Raw genomic sequence first — 20,565 nt, 5'->3', positions numbered from 1 at the left:
GTCAGCCACTGAGCATGTTTGGGATGCTCTGGATTGGCGTACAGTATACGACAGCTTGATCCAGTTCCTGCCAATATCCAGCAACTTCGCAAAGTCATTGAAGAGGAGTGGACCAACAATCCACAGGCCACAATCAACAACCTGATCAACTATATGCAATGGAGATGTGTTGCACTGCGTGAGGCAAATGGTGGTCACATTAGATACTGACTGGTTTTCGGATCCCTCAATACAGTAAAACTGCTCATTTTAGAGTGGGCTTTTATTGTGGCCAATTGCACACCTGTGCAATAATCATGCTGTCTAATCAGCATCTTGATATGACACACCTGTGAGGTGGATGGATTATCTTGGCAAAGGAGAAGTGTTCACTAACACAGATTTAGACAGATTTTTTTTTTTAGAAACCATATTTAAGTTTCAAGATTTTTATTAGTCACATACACGATTATATAGAGAATACATTACCAGCTTTGAAATGTGAGTCAGTTCAGCTCCATGGACAGTGCAATTATTAAAAAAATACAACACAGAGGAAAATATACTTAAATATAGATAAGTAGAATGAAATAAAAATAATACTAAAAATAAAATGTAAAATAAAATGTATACTGTAGAATTAAATATAGAATAGAAAATAAAATGCATGAAAGTATACTGTAGTCTTAAATATTTACACAGGAATGTGCAAGAGGTGAATGTGAAAACATGTCATGACACTGTCAATATATCAATATGAGGTAGATAATAATGAATATCTTACTGATTAAGTGAATATTAAGTGGAGACATGTAGATGTTAAAAGGCTGGATTTGACTTTAGGAGCCTGATGGGCTGGGGGAAGAAACTCCTCCGAAGACACTTGCCATCAGGCTATGGCCACACTTATCAGATGGCAGCAAAAGAAAAGACAGTTACTAGGGTAGTTGGAGTCCTTGATGATTTTAACGGCTCTGCTTTTGTAGACAAAAATGCCTTTTGTGTACATAGAAAAAGTCTTATATTATTAAGTTCAGCTAGTGAAAAATGGGGGCAAAAACAAAAGTGTTGCATTTACATCTATACTGTATGTATATCTGGGGGGGGGGGGTCATCTCCCCCCCAAAGGTCTCACTTTAAATATGCTTTACTGTACAGATCTAAATATTTTATTGTGTTGACCAACCATATATTAAAAAGTTTAAAGGGATCCTATTATGCTCTTTTACAAAGTCTTGATTTTGTTTTGGGGGTGTTCTTGAACAGGCTCTCATACTAGGTTGTTCGAAAACATTTTACATTATTACAACACCTAACCTCCTAACAGTAGAGTGCAGTGAGATGTGTTCATGAGAACATTATTTATAATAATTTTATTTTAGTTATTTCATATAGCAGGTGTTTTACCTGAAACAGACTATAGACCCACAGAACATATAATACTCAAAATAAACGAGTACTTCCCCTCTGAAACTTAACAAATTCAGGTACCACTTAGAAGACATATTAGGGTTCTTTGGAGATATACGGGCATATCTATTGAGGTAAAGGCTTCAGTTTATTTTACTCTTGTTCTTTTTCATCTTCAAACCTTATTTCTTTTTGTGATAGATTTGTGTGGGTAAAAATGAAGACACTGATGGCTTTCTAAAACTAAGCAGCGGTAAGAAGAGAGGTCTGGTCCCGACTGATTCACTGGAGGAGATATAACAGCTTATAGAGTTGAACACAGTCATGAACAACATATATCTTGATACAGCAACATAATTTACCACATAAACCTGGTGTATTATGTCAAATGTATACACAAATATTAGCTGCATTAAAGAGCTGTGGTTTGTTCAACCTGATTGGATCATCATAATTCATGTTTCTCTACCAACATGTTCATGTTTCTTAGTTTTTTGCGATTTTTTTTTCTTTCCTTTACTTGTTATTTAGGGAAAGTGATATGTTGTTGGCATATATAATTCCTAGTGTATAGTGGAATAGACATTTAACAACTCCTGGGGCAAGTTGTATAAACTGTTTAGACTAGTCTTAGAAAGTAATCTATTTTATTTCTTCAAGACCGGTCATAACTTTTTTAATTCGGTTATGAAAAGGTATATCTTATTTGTATGGGAAAAGTAAGATTGATTACCCCTTGGCAACTGCTAGTTGGTCAAAATAGTTCTTAAGACAGTCTTAACATGGTGACCAAGTTTATGCAACTGACCCCTGGAGGAAATTAAGGGTTAGTCTAATAGAAGTCTAAGGGTTAAAATAGAACTACTCTGATTTTTCAAAACAAAAACTATACTTCCATTAGAATACTAACAATAAATACATGAGTAATGTTTTTAATTAATATAAATGGTACTAAAATAATATTATGAACTGGTGATATGGTGAAAATGATATTTTTGTCCTATTTTTAAAAGGGTTATGTGTTTATACAGTTATGAAAGAAAATTATGTCTGTTCCATGTAATACTGTATACCTATTAAAACATTTTTATGTTAAAATATTCAGTATTTTATTGCACAGACTAAATTAGTTGCTTGCTGTTTTATAGGATGTGGTTGTAAAACATGGCTTGTTTAGCAAAACAAATAAATATTGATGGAATTCTACACTGACTTTTTTTTTCAGATCATGCAACTACTTGCTAAACATACAAGTGTTACTTTAATTTTAAAAGTGGCCTTCATTTCTTATAAATCACTGAATATAGACTACAACCTATTTTACACTATCACTGCTGTACATCTATTTTTGCCTGCCCTCATTCTGACAGACACGTATGTGTGTAAGTGTGTATTTAGTAATCCGTACACTAAAGTAGGGCAGATTTCAGAGATGACGAAATGTTCCTAACAGTAGAGTGCAATGAGATGTGCTCATGAGAACATTATTTATAATAATTTTCTTTTAGTTATTTCATATAGCAGGTGTTTTACCTGAAACAGACTATAGACCCACAGAACATATAATACTGAAAATAATCGAGTACATCCTCTCTGAAATTTAACAAATTCAGGTACCACTTAGAAGACGTATTAGGGTTCTTTGGAGATACACTGTTTAACCACTTGAGCTGTTATTTTGATTTTTTGAGAATTAAGCATATGCAATATTGGACCCACCGGTGGGTCCCCAGAGTTGATGTGGTTAAGCAAGTTTGCTTGATCCGTTACCAAAGAAGCATGCCAAAATTTAGGGTACAAGAAATAATATTTTCTTATCAAAGTAAAATATTGCATTGCAACAATAAGTACATCCCCTCTAATTTTGTTTTGAACAGCATGTAAGTGTAAAACCAAAACATTTAAATAGAAGTCATTTCTTGACAAACGTATTAAACAGCCCACTGAAACATTTTTAATTTTTATGCTGAAAACAATGCAATGTCTCGGTCACAAGTGTAACCATGATCTTGCTCTTTGCCACATGCTGTCCAAACTGCCTAAATTGAACCAGAAAATTTGAGGGGTGTACTTATTGTTGCAATGCAACATTTTACTTTGATAAGAAAATATTATTTCCTGTAGCAAAAATTTTGGCATGCTTCTTTGGTAACTGATCAAGCAAACTTGCTTAAACAGTGTATCTCCAAAGAACCCTATAATATGTCTTCTAAGTGGTACCTGCATTTGTTAAGTTTCAGAGGGGATGTACTCATTTACACTGCTTATGTCAGCTTTCTGTACTAGACATAATCTTCAAGGGAATACTTGTTCAGGAAATGAAATAAATTTCCCAGTCTATCTAATGGGTTAGCAATTACACCATGCTGAACATAGACAAAAAAGTACAGAGACCAGCAATCCCAAAGGTGCTTGCCAATGGGAAGAGACAAAAAGACCACTTCCCATAGGGGCTGAGAGATTTAATGCCATGGGGGAGTGGGGGATGCAATATGATGGGAAGGAGGGAATTAGGCTAACACTCTACATTCAACCCAAAAGACTCATACAAGAGACTAGAGAGCTGTACGGGATTAGGATTCCACAGGACTGTAGCACGTGTAGCACCATCCCATAGTCCCATGATTTGGCACACACCAAGAATGCTGGAGTTACATAAACAGGTGTTTACATGATGTTTGTTCATACATGAACCAACACTTGGCCAACACTTCCTGTTGGCCTTCTGTAGCAAATTGTAGCTCCGTGTAGCTGTTTTTATTTTATTTTTTTCTCTAGAATCTTTATCTTACTATCACTCTCTGTTTTTTAAAGTGGTAAAATATAACTTCATTCACACCATATTTCTGATATTATCGATCAATCTTATCAGATTAACTTTGATCGTTCACTTTTATTTTATATCCGTGAGTGCAGTACACCTGCAAAGCGTTAGCACTCGTTAGCTTGTCATTAGCGTTTTCATTCGAACCTATCGCTGTTTTCTTTTCTCCTCTCCCTCGCTCCAGTTTTTCACAAGTTCATCAAACAACCGCAGTAAGAATATTTCATCAAGCACGGTGAGTAATGGCTTCTCCCGTCATTGTTACTTGCACCTCTTGCCACATGTACAGTTTATCTATCTCTGTCGCTGATGAGGGATTCACATGTGATAAATGCAGGGAAATAGTTAGGCTGACAGAGAAGATTTCAGAATTAGAGACACGCATCCAAACTTTAATTGAGGACAGTAAGAATGTTAGGGCTCTAGATACGGCTTTGGATGCGTCTAGCTCAGGGATTCCTGTACATTGTTCGGTTCCGGAAACAGAGCCCCAGCAGCAGGGCAACTGGGTGACGGTGAGGCAGCGTAGTCGTGGGTCAAAACACCGCTCTTCTGTTCCGATCAAAACATTAAACAGGTTCTCCCCACTCAGTGATGCACCCACTGAGAAACCTGATGAAAGTGCTCTAGTAATCGGTGATTCTATTGTACGGAATGTGAATATAGAGACACCAGCCACCATAGTCAAATGTTTACCGGGAGCCAGAGCTCCTGACATCTTGGCAAATTTAAAAGTGCTGGCTAATGCTAAACGTAAATACAGTAAGATTGTTATTCATGCCGGCGCTAATGATGTTCGACTTCGCCAGTCGGAGATCACTAAAAATAACATTAAAGAGGTGTGTGAACTTGCAAGCACGATGTCAGACACTGTAATATGCTCTGGTCCCCTCCCTGCTTACCGTGGTGACGAGATGCATAGCAGATTGTCATCACTCAATGGCTGGATGTCTAAGTGGTGCCCACAGAATAACATAGGTTTCATAGACAATTGGACAAGCTTTTGGGGCAGACCTGACCTGTTTAAAAGAGATGGTCTTTATCCCTCCTGGGGTGTCGCCACTCTTCTCTCTAGAAATATGGCAAATAGTCTTAGTGTTTATACTTGACTAACTGTGGCCCAGGTCAGGAAGCAGACAGACTGGCTAAACCGACCATCTGCTAGCTGCCTCCCATCACAGAGGTCAGTTAATTCTCAGCACATAGAGACTCTTTCACCTAGATATCACACTATAGAGACAGTGTCTGTTCCCCGAACAAGAAAATACAAAAAACGTCCAAACCAAGTTAAGATTAAAAATTTAATTGAGGTTCAACAAATAAAAAACAGAAGCAATATGGATAAACAAATGATACAGCTTGGCTTATTGAATATCAGATCCCTTTCTACGAAAACACTTTTTGTAAATAATATGATCACTGATCATAATATAGATGTACTCTGTTTGACAGAAACCTGGCTAAAACCTGATTATTACATTATTTTAAATGAGTCCACCCCCCAAGATTACTGTTATAAACATGAGCCACGTCTAAAAGGCAAAGGTGGAGGTGTTGCTTCAATTTATAACAACGTTTTCAGGATTTCTCAGAGGGCAGGCTACAAGTATAACTCGTTTGAAGTATTGGTACTTCATATAACATTATCCAAAGAAACAAATGTTAATGATAAATCCCCTGTTATGTTTGTACTGGCTACTGTATACAGGCCACCAGGGCACCATACAGACTTTATTAAAGAGTTTGGTGATTTTACATCCGAGTTAGTTCTGGCTGCAGATAAAGTTTTAATAGTTGGTGATTTTAATATCCATGTTGATAATGAAAACGATGCATTGGGATCAGCATTTATAGACATTCTGAACTCTATTGGGGTTAGAAAACACGTTTCAGGACCTACTCATTGTCGAAATCATACTCTAGATTTAATACTGTCACATGGAATTGATGTTGATGGTGTTGAAATTATTCAGCCAAGTGATGATATCTCAGATCATTATTTAGTTCTTTGCCAAATACATATAGCCAAAATTGTAAATTCTTCTACTTGTTACAAGTATGGAAGAACCATCACTTCTAACACAAAAGATTGCTTTTTAAGTTATCTTCCTGATGTATCCAAATTCCTTAGCATATTCAAAACCTCAGAACAACTTGATGATGTAACAGAAACTATGGACTCTCTCTTTTTTAGCACTTTAAATAAAGTTGCTCCTTTACGCTTAAGGAAGGTTAAGGAAAACAGTTTGACACCATGGTATAATGAGCATACTCGCACCCTAAAGAGAGCAGCCCAAAAAATTGAACGCAGCTGGAGGAAAACAAAACTAGAGGTATTTCGTATTGCTTGGCGGGAAAGTAACATATCCTACAGAAAAGCATTAAAAACTGCTAGATCCGATTACTTTTCTTCTCTTTTAGAAGAAAACAAACATAACCCCAGGTATTTATTCAATACAGTGGCTAAATTAACGAAAAATAAAGCCTCAACAAGTGTTTACATTTCCCAACACCACAGCAGTAATGACTTTATGAACTACTTTACTTCTAAAATCGATACTATTAGAGATAAAATTGCAACCATTCAGCCGTCAGCTACAGTATCACATCAGACAGTGCACTATAGACCCCCTGAGGAACAGTTCCACTCATTCTCTACCATAGGAGAGGAAGAATTGTATAAACTTGTTAAATCATCTAAACCAACAACATGTATGTTAGACCCTATACCATCTAAGCTCCTAAAAGAGGTGCTTCCAGAAGTCATAGATCCTCTTCTGACTATTATTAATTCCTCATTGTCATTAGGATATGTCCCCAAAACCTTCAAACTGGCTGTTATTAAGCCTCTCATCAAAAAACCACAACTTGACCCCAAAGAACTAGTTAATTATAGACCAATCTCGAATCTCCCTTTTCTTTCCAAGATACTAGAAAAGGTGGTATCCTCTCAATTATATTCCTTCTTAGAGAAAAATGATATATATGAGGATTTCCAGTCAGGATTTAGACCGTATCATAGTACTGAGACTGCTCTCCTTAGAGTTACAAATGATCTGCTCTTATCATCTGATCGTGGGTGTATATCTCTATTAGTTTTATTGGATCTTAGTGCTGCGTTTGACACAATTGACCAAAACATTCTTTTGCATAGACTTGAACACTTTGTTGGCATCAGTGGAAGTGCATTAGCATGGTTTAAATCGTACTTATATGACCGCCATCAGTTCGTAGCAGTGAATGAAGATGTATCCTATCGATCACAAGTGCAGTATGGAGTACCTCAAGGCTCAGTACTAGGGCCGCTACTCTTCACGCTTTATATGTTACCCTTGGGAGATATCATCAGGAAACATGGTGTTAGCTTTCACTGTTATGCTGATGATACTCAGCTCTATATTTCTTCGCAGCCCGGTGAAACACACCAATTTGAAAAATTTATGGATTGCATAGTCGATTTAAAAAACTGGATGACGAGTAATTTCTTACTGCTAAATTCTGAAAAAAACAGAGGTGTTAATTATAGGACCTAAAAACTCTGCTTGTAATAACCTAGAACACTGTCTAAGACTTGATGGTTGCTCTGTCAATTCTTCGTCATCAGTTAGGAACCTAGGTGTGCTATTTGATCGCAATCTTTCCTTAGAAAGCCACGTTTCTAGCATTTGTAAAACTGCATTTTTCCATCTCAAAAATATATCTAAATTACGGCCTATGCTCTCAATGTCAAATGCAGAAATGTTAATCCATGCATTTATGACCTCAAGGTTAGATTATTGTAATGCTTTATTGGGTGGTTGTTCTGCACGCTTAGTAAACAAACTACAGCTAGTCCAAAATGCAGCAGCAAGAGTTCTTACTAGAACCAGGAAGTATGACCATATTAGCCCGGTCCTGTCAACACTGCACTGGCTCCCTATCAAGCATCGCATAGATTTTAAAATATTGCTTATTACTTATAAAGCCCTGAATGGTTTAGCACCTCAGTATTTGAATGAGCTCCTATTACATTATAATCCTATACTTCCGCTATAGGATGCTTACGTCCCTATACGTCCGCTTTATATAGCGCTTTAAACAAAATACATTGCGTCAAAGCAACTGAACAACATTCATTAGGAAAACAAAATGTTGTGAAAAAGAATGTTGTGGTCAATTGTGTCAAACGCAGCACTAAGATCCAATAAAACTAATAGAGAGATACACCCACGATCAGATGATAAGAGAAATTCATTTGTAACTCTAAGGAGAGCAGTCTCAGTACTATGATACGGTCTAAATCCTGACTGGAAATCCTCACATATACCATTTTTCTCTAAGAAGGAATATAATTGTGAGGATACCACCTTTTCTAGTATCTTGGACAGAAAAGGGAGATTCGAGATTGGTCTATAATTAACTAGTTCTTTGGGGTCAAGTTGTGGTTTTTTGATGAGAGGCGTAATAACAGCCAGTTTGAAGGTTTTGGGGACATATCCTAATGACAATGAGGAATTAATAATAGTCAGAAGAGGATCTATGACTTCTGGAAGCACCTCTTTTAGGAGCTTAGATGGTATAGGGTCTAACATACATGTTGTTGGTTTAGATGATTTAACAAGTTTATACAATTCTTCCTCTCCTATGTTAGAGAATGAGTGGAACTGTTCCTAAGGGGGTCTATAGTGCACTGTCTGATGTGATACTGTAGCTGACTGCTGAATGGTTGCATTTTTATCTCTAATAGTATCGATTTTAGAAGTAAAGTAGTTCATAAAGTCATTACTGCTGTGGTGTTGGCAAATGTCAACACTTGTTGAGGCTTTATTTTTCGTTAATTTAGCCACTGTATTGAATAAATACCTGGGGTTATGTTTGTTTTCTTCTAAAAGAGAAGAAAAGTAATCGGATCTAGCAGTTTTTAATGTTTTTCTGTAGGATATGTTACTTTCCCGCCAAGCAATACGAAATACCTCTAGTTTTGTTTTCCTCCAGCTGCGCTCCATTTTTCGGGCTGCTCTCTTTTGGGTGCGAGTATGCTCATTATTCCATTGTGTCAAACTGTTTTCCTTAACCTTCCTTAAGTGTAAAGGAGCAACTTTATTTAAAGTGCTAGAAAAGAGAGAGTCCATAGTTTCTGTTACATCATCAAGTTGTTCTGAGGTTTTGGATATGCTCAGGAATTTGGTTACATCAGGAAGATACCTTAAAAAGCAGTCTTTTGTGGTAGAAGTGATGGTTCTTCCATACTTGTAACAAGAAGTAGAATTTACAATTTTGGCTATATGAAGTTTGCACAAAACAAAATAAGGATCTGAGATATCATCACTTGGCTGAATAATTTCAGCACCATCAACATCAATTCCATGTGACAGTATTAAATCTAGAGTATGATTTCGACAATGAGTAGGTCCTGAAACGTGTTGTCTAACACCAATAGAGTTCAGAATGTCTATAAATGCTGATCCCAATGCATGTTTTTCATTATCAACATGGATATTAAAATCACCAACTATTAAAACTTTATCTGCAGCCAGAACTAACTCGGATGTAAAATCACCAAACTCTTTAATATAGTCTGTATGGTGCCCTGGTGGCCTGTATACAGTAGCCAGTACAAACATAACAGGGGATTTATCATTAACATTTGTTTCTCTGGATAATGTTATATGAAGCACCATTGCTTCAAACGAGTTATACTTGAAGCCTGCCCTCTGAGAAATCCTGAAAACGTTGTTATAAATTGAAGCAACACCTCCACCTTTGCCTTTTTGGACGCGGCTCATATTTATAACAGTGATCTTGGGGGGTGGACTCATTTTAAATAATGTAATCATCAGGTTTTAGCCAGGTTTCTGTCAAACAGAGTACATCTATATTATGATCAGTGATCATATTATTTACAAAAAGTGTTTTCATAGAAAGGGATCTGATATTCAATAAGCCAAGCTTTATCATTTGTTTATCCATATTGCTTCTGTTTTTTATTTGTTGAACCTCAATTAAATTGTCAATCTTAACTTGGTTTGGACGTTTTTTGTATTTTCTAGTTCGGGGAACAGACACAGTCTCTATAAGTGTGATATCTAGGTGAAAAGTCTTTATGTGCTGAGAATTAACTGACCTCTGTGATGGGAGGCAGCTAGCAGACGGTCGGTTTAGCCAGTCTGTCTGCTTCCTGACCTGGGCCCCAGTTAATCAAGTATAAACACTAAGACTATTTGCCATATTTCTAGAGAGAAGAGTGGCGCCACCCCAGGAGGGATGAAGACCATCTCTTTTCAACAGGTCAGGTCTGCCCCAAAAGCTCGTCCAGTTGTCTGTGAAACCTATGTTATTCTGTGGGCACCACTTAGACATCCAGCCATTGAGTGATGACAATCTGCTATGCATCTCATCACCACGGTAAGCAGGGAGGGGACCAGAGCATATTACAGTGTCTGACATCGTGCTTGCAAGTTCACACACCTCTTTAATGTTATTTTTAGTGATCTCCGACTGGCAAAGTCGAACATCATTAGCGCCGGCATGAATAACAATCTTACTGTATTTACGTTTAGCATTAGCCAGCACTTTTAAATTTGCCAAGATGTCAGGCGCTCTGGCTCCCAGTAAACATTCGACTATGGTGGCTGGTGTCTCTATATTCACGTTCCGTACAATAGAATCACCAATAACTAGAGCACTTTCATCAGGTTTCTCAGTGGGCGCATCACTGAGTGGGGAGAACCTGTTTAATGTTTTGATCGGAACAGAAGAGCGGTGTTTTGACCCACGATTACGCCATACCATGGTGCGGAAAGCTACTTAAAGTGATCCATATAGTGGGACAGATATCTAAGCTCAACCCGGGGGAACTGCAATTCAAGAAGTGCTAGAATACAACACTTGAAAACTGCAGTCGATGACCAAGATCTCAAACATTTTAGCCATCCAGTAGGTGCCTAACAGCAAGAAGGGTTTGCAAACTGGGGCAAAACACACACACACAAAAAACACTTCTTGCTGGGTAAAGAGATGAACCTGAGCTCATAGGAGCACAGAGGATTCTCCTAGTAAGGTGTCCCAACAGCAGAAAAAAGGTTAAACCTTTGAAGGCCAGCTTCAACCTCATTATCACACAGGACCTAAAGTTCAAATGAGCTGAACACAGGGAAACAATGACCCTACTTTAAGACCCAACAATGGGGGAGGGTACTACTCTAATTTCAAACCAAACACAAGGAAGTCTCCTATTTAGGGAACCCCAGAAACTGGGAGAAGGAGCTTCAAACTTTATTTCCAATGCGTGCAGTACTTAATACAGAATATTTTATTTATTTTTAACAAGTATACAATACTACCAACAATTAAGCTAGATTAAAAAAACATTTAGAAGCAATTCAAGTGTAATTATCTGAATAAATAAATGAGATATGGTCTTTGCAATTTACGTATAGACATACAGACTTCAACAGATTACAATGTGCAATATGCACATACATATACTCAGTACACACAGTGTACTATTAGACATACATACAGTTAGCAATACACATTACAGTATATACAGCATGTACACATTCTACAATATGTAGATGTATATACACATGAAATATGCAAAGGTGCAACAGGTTATACCTGAACTAGATACGCAAAATGTCATGGATGTGTATTGGATGGTATCCAATTCACTCTCTGTTTTTTAAAAATGGTAAAATATAACTTAATTCACCCCATATTTCTGATATTATCGATCAATCTTATCAGATTAACTTTGATCATTCACTTTTATTTTATATCCATGAGTGCAGTACACCTGCAAAGCATTAGCACTCGTTAGCTTGTCATTAGCATTTTCATTCGAACCTATCGCTGTTTTCTTTTCTCCTCTCCTCTCTTTCGCTCCAGTTTTTCACAAGTTCATCAAACAACTGCAGACGGTGAGTAATGGCTTCTCCTGCTATTGTTATTTGCACCTCTTGCCACATGTACAGTTTATCTATCTCTGTCGCTGATGAGGGATTCACATGTGATAAATGCAGGGAAATATTAAGGCTGACAGAGAAGATTTCAGAATTAGAGACACGCATCCAAACTTTAATTGAGGACAGTAAGAATGTTAGGGCTCTAGATACGGCTTTGGATGCATCTAGCTCAGGGATTCCTATACATTGTTCGGTTCCGGAAACAGAGCCCCTGCAGCAGGGCAACTGGGAGGCAGTGTAGTCGTGGGTCAAAACACCGCTCTTCTGTTCCGATCAAAACATTAAACAGGTTCTCCCCACTCAGTGATGCACCCACTGAGAAACCTGATGAAAGTGCTCTAGTTATTGGTGATTCTATTGTACGGAACGTGAATATAGAGACACCAGCCACCATAGTCAAATGTTTACCGGGAGCCAGAGCGCCTGACATCTTGGCAAATTTAAAAGTGCTGGCTAATGCTAAACGTAAATACAGTAAGATTGTTATTCATGTCGGCGCTAACGATGTTCGACTTCGCCAGTCGGAGATCACTAAAAATAACATTAAAGAGGTGTGTGAACTTGCAAGCACGATGTCAGACACTGTAATATGCTCTGGTCCCCTCACTGCTTACCGCGGTGATGAAATGCATAGCAGATTGTCATCACTCAATGGCTGGATGTCTAAGTGGTGCCCACAGAATAACATAGGTTTCATAGACGATTGGACGAGCTTTTGGAGCAGACCTGAACTGTTGAAAAGAGATGGTCTTCATCCCTCCTGGGGTGGCGCCACTCTTCTCTCTAGAAATATGGCAAATAGTCTTAGTGTTTATACTTGACTAATTGGGGCCCAGGTCAGGAAGCAGACAGACTGGCTAAACCGACCGTCTGCTAGCTGCCTCCCGTCACAGAGGTCAGTTAATTCTCAGCACATAGAGACTTTTTCACCTAGATATCACACTATAGAGACTGTGTCTGTTCCCCGAACTAGAAAATACAAAAAACGTCCAAACCAAGTTAAGATTACCATTTTAATTGAGGTTCAACAAATAAAAAACAGAAGCAATATGGATAAACAAATGATAAAGCTTGGCTTATTGAATATCAGATCCCTTTCTACGAAAACACTTTTTGTAAATAATATGATCACTGATCATAATATAGATGTACTCTGTTTGACAGAAACCTGGCTAAAACCTAATGATTATTACATTATTTTAAATGAGTCCACCCCCAAGATTACTGTTATAAACATGAGCCGCGTCTAAAAGGCAAAGGTGGAGGTGTTGCTTCAATTTATAACAACGTTTTCAGGATTTCTCAGAGGGCAGGCTTCAAGTATAACTCGTTTGAAGTAATGGTGCTTCATTATCCAGAGAAACAAATGTTAATGATAAATCCCCTGTTATGTTTGTACTGGCTACTGTATACAGGCCACCAGGGCACCATACAGACTTTATTAAAGAGTTTGGTGATTTTACATCCGAGTTAGTTCTGGCTGCAGATAAAGTTTTAATAGTTGGTGATTTTAATATCCATGTTGATAATGAAAAAGATGCATTGGGATCAGTATTTATAGACATTCTGAACTCTGTTGGTGTTAGACAACATGTTTCAGGACCTACTCATTGTCGAAATCATACTCTAGATTTAATACTGTCACATGGAATTGATGTTGATAGTGTTGAAATTATTCAGCCAAGTGATGATATCTCAGATCATTATTTAGTTCTGTGCAAACTTCATATAGCCAAAATTGTAAATTCTACTTCTTGTTACAAGTATGGAAGAACCATCACTTCTACCACAAAAGACTGCTTTTTAAGTTATCTTCCTGATGTATCCAAATTCCTTAGCATATCCAAAACCTCAGAACAACTTGATGATGTAACAGAAACTATGGACTCTCTCTTTTTTAGCACTTTAAATAAAGTTGCTCCTTTACGCTTGAGGAAGGTTAAGGAAAACAGTTTGACACCATGGTATAATGAGCATACTCGCACCCTAAAGAGAGCAGCCCGAAAAATGGAGCGCAGCTGGAGGAAAACCAAACTAGAGGTATTTTGTATTGCTTGGCGGGAAAGTAACCTATCCTACAGAAAAGCATTAAAAACTGCTAGATCTGATTACTTTTCTTCTCTTTTTAGAAGAAAACAAACATAACCCCAGGTATTTATTCAATACAGTGGCTAAACTAACGAAAAATAAAGCCTCAACAAGTATTGACTTTTCCCAACACCACAGCAGTAATGACTTTATGAACTACTTTACTTCTAAAATTGATACTATTGGAGATAAAATTGCAACCATTCAGCCGTCAGCTACAGTATCACATCAGACAGTGCACTATAGACCCCCTGAGGAACAGTTCCACTCATTCTCTACTATAGGAGTGTCACGTTTATGAACTTTCTGTTTCCTTTTTTGGTCTTCCTGTTCTAGTTTTGGTTAATTGATTAATCCCCACCTGTCCCCAGTTCCCTTATTACCTCCTGTGTTTAAATACCTGGTCTGTTGAGTTATCCCTCGTCCGTGATTGTTTATCGTTATGTTGAATGTATACTGAATGTAGGTAAATGTGACTTGTATGTAAATGCTGTTATTTGTATTGTATCCTAACCTATTGTCTGTTATTCTCCTTCGTTTTCTTTAGTAAACTCCTCATTTGTTCCATATCCTCCTCGAGCACTTAGTCTTTCGTTTAGCACTACCTCAATTGTAACAGAATCACGGACCAAAACAGTATAGTTTATTTTAGTGGCGTTTTTCTTTCTTTTTGGTTTTTTATATCTTTTTTTCCCTCTCACGGAATGGCCATCCCAGCAGTCCGTCTCCTGTGCCTGGAGCAACTGGACCGTTCGCTGGAGGACCATACCAGGGACTTTTTAGATCTGGCGTGCCTTACCCACTTCCCCGACCGCTCGCTCTCTAACTTTTTCTATACCGGCCTGAGCGAGCGGAGTAAGGCACGCCTACCAGCGAACGGTCCCCGAGAGGATTTCGCCGCTTTTGTGGAGTGGATGCTGGAGAAAAATGGATCTTCATTTACCATCAGCACCGCCGAAGAGGGTATCTCCAGCCCCACTCCCGACCCAGAGACCAGCCAGCCACCATCCCGACACACGGAGCCCACCGCAGCCGCAGAGCTCGAGCCATTCACTGACAGGAAGCAGGATCTCGAGAGCGCGACTGACCAGGTGTGTGAGCCGGCAACACCGTGCATCGTGGGAGTCTTCGTGGAGATCGAGGGCGTGGAGGAAAGCCCTGCCCACACTCCCGCGACTGAGGGTGAGCTGTATCCGGTCTCGGAAAATATGGAGTAACTTCTGGATCTTATGGACTGGTCTATGGAGGTAATCCCTAATTTTCCTGTTTCTCCGCTGGTTCCGTCCAGCCATGAATTTTCTGTTTCTCCGCTGGTTCCGCCCAGCCCTGAATTTTCTGTTTCTCCGCTGGTTCCGCCCAGCCCTGAATTTTCTGTTTCTCCTCTGGTTCCGCCCAGCTATGAATTTTCTGTTTCTCCACTGGTTCCGCCCACCCCTGCATTTTCTTTTTCTCCGCTGGTTCCGCCCAGCCCTGAGTGTTCTGTTTCTCCGCTGGTTCCGCCCAGCCCTGATTTTTCTGTTTCTCCGCTGGTTCCGCCCAGCCCTGAATTTTCTGTTTCTCCGCTGGTTCCGCCCAGCCCTGAATTTTCTGTTTCTCCACTGGTTCCGCCCACCCCTGCATTTTCTTTTTCTCCGCTGGTTCCGCCCAGCCCTGAGTGTTCTGTTTCTCCGCTGGTTCCGCCCAGCCCTGATTTTTCTGTTTCTCCGCTGGTTCCGCCCAGCCCTGAATTTTCTGTTTCTCCGCTGGTTCCGCCCTGCCCTGAATTTTCTATTTCTCCTCTGGTTCCGCCCAGCTATGAATTTTCTGTTTCTCCGCTGGTTCCGCCCAGCCCTGAATTTTCTGTGTCACCGTTGGTTCCGCCCAGCTCTGAATCTTCTGTCTCTCTGCTGGTTCCGCCCAGCTCTGAAGTTTCTGTGTCTCCTGTATTCCCTCCCAGCCTCCCTCTCCCACCTCCTCCTAAACCTGCCAGTCCCTCTGCTCCACTTCCGCTGGTTCCGTCCAGCCCTGATCCTCCTGTGTTTCCTCCCATCCTTCCTTCCTCTCCTCCTCCTAGACCAGCCAGTTCCTCGTCATCCCTGCTGGTGCCAGTCAGTCCCGCAGCTCACCCTCAGTCAGATGGTTCGCCGCTGGACTGCCAGTCTCCAGCTCCGCCTTGGCGCGTTAAGGCCCTGTCTCCGCCTCCAGCCTCCGAGCCCTGGACTCCTCCTCGGTCCTTCGACCCAGCGGCTCTGCCTTGGCTCTTAGCTCCCTCGTCTCCACCGTGGCCTGTCATCCCACCTGCTCCACCGGGCTCCATCGTCCCTCCGGCTCCACCTTGGTCAGTCGTCGACCATCCGCCGCCTCGGGACTCCACTCCTCTGGTTCCACCTCGTCACTTCATCCCTCCAGCTCTGTCAGGCTCCTCCTTCCCTCTGGTTCCACCTCCATCCTCGGTCGCTCCGGCTCCCAGGACCCCGCCTCCGCCTTGGTCGCCTGAGCCTTATGCTCCACCTAGGCCCTCCGGATCCTCGACGTCACCCTGGCTCTGCGGCTGTGCTGCTCCATCTTGGGCTCCTCACCCACCGGTGCAGTCTCCGCCTGTCGGCCCCCTGGTGTCGTCGGCCCCTTCACCATGGCTCCTCCCGCCATCGACTCCACCATGGATCTCCGTCCTGGCTGGTCTCTGGTGGACCATCTGGCTCCTCCTGCTTCCTGGCTCCTCCCTCCATCCACTCCGCCCTGGTCCCTACCTCCATGCTCCCTCGTCACCTGCTCCTTGCCTGTTCCTCGCCCGCCTCCAGAACCCCCCCCTCCCTCCGCTGGCATTCCTCTTGCGGTGCGAGGATGCACCGTTCCGGGAGGGGGCGAACTGTCACGTTTATGAACTTTCTGTTTCCTTTTTTGGTCTTCCTGTTCTAGTTTTGGTTAATTGATTAATCCCCACCTGTCCCCCGTTCCCTCATTACCTCCTGTGTTTAAATACCTGGTCTGTTGAGTTATCCCTCGTCCGTGATTGTTTATCGTTATGTTGAATGTATACTGAATGTAGGTAAATGTGACTTGTATGTAAATGCTGTTATTTGTATTATATCCTAACCTATTGTCTGTTATTCTGCTTCGTTTTCTTTAGTAAACTCCTCATTTGTTCCATATCCTCCTCGAGCACTTAGTCTTTCGTTTAGCACTACCTCAATTGTAACAAGGAGAGGAAGAATTGTATAAATTGTTAAATCATCTAAACCAACAACATGTATGTTAGACCCAATACCATCTAAGCTCCTAAAAGAGGTGCTTCCAGAAGTCATAGATCCTCTTCTGACTATTATTAATTCCTCATTGTCATTAGGATATGTCCCCAAAACCTTCAAACTGGCTGTTATTAAGCCTCTCATCAAAAAACCACAACTTGACCCCAAAGAACTAGTTAATTATAGACCAATCTCGAATCTCCCTTTTCTGTCCAAGATACTAGAAAAGGTGGTATCCTCACAATTATATTCCTTCTTAGAGAAAAATGGTATATTTGAGGATTTCCAGTCAGGATTTAAACCGTATAATAGTACTGAGACTGCTCTCCTTAGAGTTACAAATGATCTGCTCTTATCATCTGATCGTGGGTGTATCTCTCTATTAGTTTTTTTGGATCTTAGTGCTGCGTTTGACACAATTGACCATCAGTGGAAGTGCATTATCATGGTTTAAATCGTACTTATATGACCGCCATCAGTTCGTAGCAGTGAATGAAGATGTATAATATCGATCACAAGTGCAGTATGGAGTACCTCAAGGCTCAGTTCTAGGGCCGCTACTCTTCACGCTTTATATGTTACCCTTGGGAGATATCATCAGGAAACATGGTGTTAGCTTTCACTGTTATGCTGATGATACTCAGCTCTATATTTCTTCGCGGCCCGGTGAAACACACCAATTTGAAAAACTAATGGAATGCATTGTCGATATAAAAAACTGGATGACGAGTAATTTCTTACTGCTAAATTCTGAAAAAACTGAGGTGTTAATTATAGGACCTAAAAACTCTGCGTGTAATAACCTAGAACACTGTCTAAGACCTAATGGTTGCTCTGTCAATTCTTCGTCATCAGTTAGGAACCTAGGTGTGCTATTTGTAACTATTTGTGCTATTTGTGAAAGCCACGTTTCTAGCATTTGTAAAACTGCATTTTTCCATCTCAAAAATATATCTAAATTACGGCCTATGCTCTCAATGTCAAATGCAGAAATGTTAATCCATGCATTTATGACCGCAAGGTTAGATTATTGTAATGCTTTATTAGGTGGTTGTTCTGCACGCTTAGTAAACAAACTACAGCTAGTCCAAAATGCAGCAGCAAGAGTTCTTACTAGAACAAGGAAGTATGACCATATTAGCCCGGTCCTGTCAACACTGCATTGGCTCCCTATCAAACATCGTATAGATTTTAAAATATTGCTTATTATTTATAAAGCCCTGAATGGTTTAGCACCGTAGTATTTGAATGAGCTCCTTTTACATTATAATCGTCTACGTCCGCTACGTTCTCAAAACTCAGGCAATTTGATAATACCTAGAATATCAAAATCAACTGCGGGCGTCAGATCCTTTTCCTATTTGGCGCCTAAACTCTGGAATAACCTACCTAACATTGTTCGGGAGGCAGAGACACTCTTGCAGATTAAATCTAGATTAAAGACCCATCTCTTTAACCTGGATTACACATAACATACTAATATGCTTTTAATATCCAAATCCGTTAAAGGATTTTTAGGCTGAAAGTGAAGTGACATTCAGCCAAGTATGGTGACCCATACTCAGAATTTGTGCTCTGCATTTAACCCATCCGAAATGCACACACACAGAGCAGTGAACACACACACACACACTGTGAGCACACACCCGGAGCAGTGGGCAGCCATTTATGCTGCGGCGCCCGGGGAGCAGTTGGGGGTTCGATGCCTTGCTCAAGGGAACCTAAGTCGTGGTATTGAGGGTGGAGAGAGAACTGTACATGCACTCCCCCCACCCACAATTCCTGCCGGCCCGGGACTCGAACTCACAACCTTTCGATTGGGAGTCCGACTCTCTAACCATTAGGCCACGACTTCCCCTGCATTAATTAGGTAAACCGGAACCGGGAACACTTCACATAACACCCTATGTACTTGCTACATCATTAGAAGAATGGCATCTACGCTAATATTTGTCTGTTTCTCTCTTATTCCGAGGTCACCGTAGCCACCAGATCCAGTCTGTATCCAGATCAGAGGGTCACTGCAGTCACCCGGATCCAGTACGTATCCAGACCAGATGGTGGATCGGCACCTAGAAAGGACCTCTATTGCCCTGAAAGACAGCGGAGACCAGGACAACTAGAGCCCCAGATACAGATCCCCTGTAAAGACAGATGATTTATCTGCACAATCTGACTTTGCTGCAGCCTGTAATTGAACTACTGGTTTCGTCTGGTCAGAGGAGAACTGGCCCCCCAACTGAGCCTGGTTTCTCCCAAGGTTTTTTTCTCCATTTTTTCACCAATGGAGTTTCGGTCCCTTGCCGCTGTCGCCTCTGGCTTGCTTAGTTGGGGTCACATCATCTACAGCGATATTGTTGACTTGATTGCAAATAAATGCCCAGACACTATTTAACTGAACAGAGATGACATCACTGAATTCAAAGATGAACTGCCTTTAACTATCATTTTGCATTATTGACACACTGTTTTCCTAATGAATGTTGTTCAGTTGCTTTGATGCAATGTATTTTGTTTAAAGCGCTGTATAAATAAAGGTGACTTGACTTGACTATACAGTGGTAACAGATAGATTATTGTTTTTAGTGCAGTGTGTACGTATAGTACAGTATTAAAGTTTGTTGGAGTTAAAGTGCAGTGTGTGGAATACCATATTGTGGGAGTATGCTTTAGGGTGTATCAGTTCTGACTGTTCATTAGTCTGATAGCCTGGGGGAAAAAGCTATTCATCGGATGCTGTGGAGACATCTTTCTGAGGGAAGCAGAGGGACCAGTCTGTAGGATGGGTGGCTGGAGTCACTAATGATCTTCTGGGCTTTCCTTATACACCACCTGGAGTAGATGTCCTAGCGGGAGGGAAGCTCACCTCCAACAATGTGGCGGGCAGTTTGCATGACTCTTTGCAGAGTTTTGTAGTTGCCAGCAGTGCTGTTTCCAAACCTTGCGGTGATGCAGCCAGTCAGGATGCTCTCCACAGTGCATATGTAGAATGTTCTGAGGATGCTGGGACTCATTCCAAACTTCCTTAGCTGTCTTAGGAAGAAGAGGCATTGATGTGCCTTCTTCAGCACTGTGTCAGTTTGTGTAGACA

At 40.6% G+C, this 20,565-nt stretch overlaps 1 protein-coding gene and 1 long non-coding RNA gene across 4 annotated transcripts in view; one reads left to right on the top strand and one right to left on the bottom strand.

Annotated features, from left to right (window-relative positions):
* The window catches only part of LOC132145714 (SH3 and cysteine-rich domain-containing protein 2-like), a 95,917-nt gene extending 93,322 nt beyond the window's left edge, over positions 1-2,595 (top strand). For all 3 annotated transcript variants that reach the window (XR_009434500.1, XM_059556938.1, XM_059556937.1), the window contains one exon: positions 1,591-2,595. Coding sequence is in view for 2 of the 3 variants with exons in the window: in XM_059556938.1 (XP_059412921.1) it covers positions 1,591-1,689 (99 nt within the window). In the remaining variant the exon portion in view is untranslated. The remainder of the gene's footprint in view (positions 1-1,590) is intronic.
* LOC132145718 (uncharacterized) overlaps positions 1-20,565 on the bottom strand; it is a 383,521-nt gene that overhangs the window by 138,377 nt on the left and 224,579 nt on the right. The window lies entirely within an intron of this gene.

The sequence above is a fragment of the Carassius carassius genome, chromosome 8 (assembly GCF_963082965.1).
Source record: "Carassius carassius chromosome 8, fCarCar2.1, whole genome shotgun sequence".
Lineage (NCBI taxonomy): Eukaryota > Metazoa > Chordata > Actinopteri > Cypriniformes > Cyprinidae > Carassius > Carassius carassius.
The sequence above is the reverse complement of the archived record's forward strand: the minus strand, read 5'-3'. Positions and strand labels throughout refer to the sequence as shown.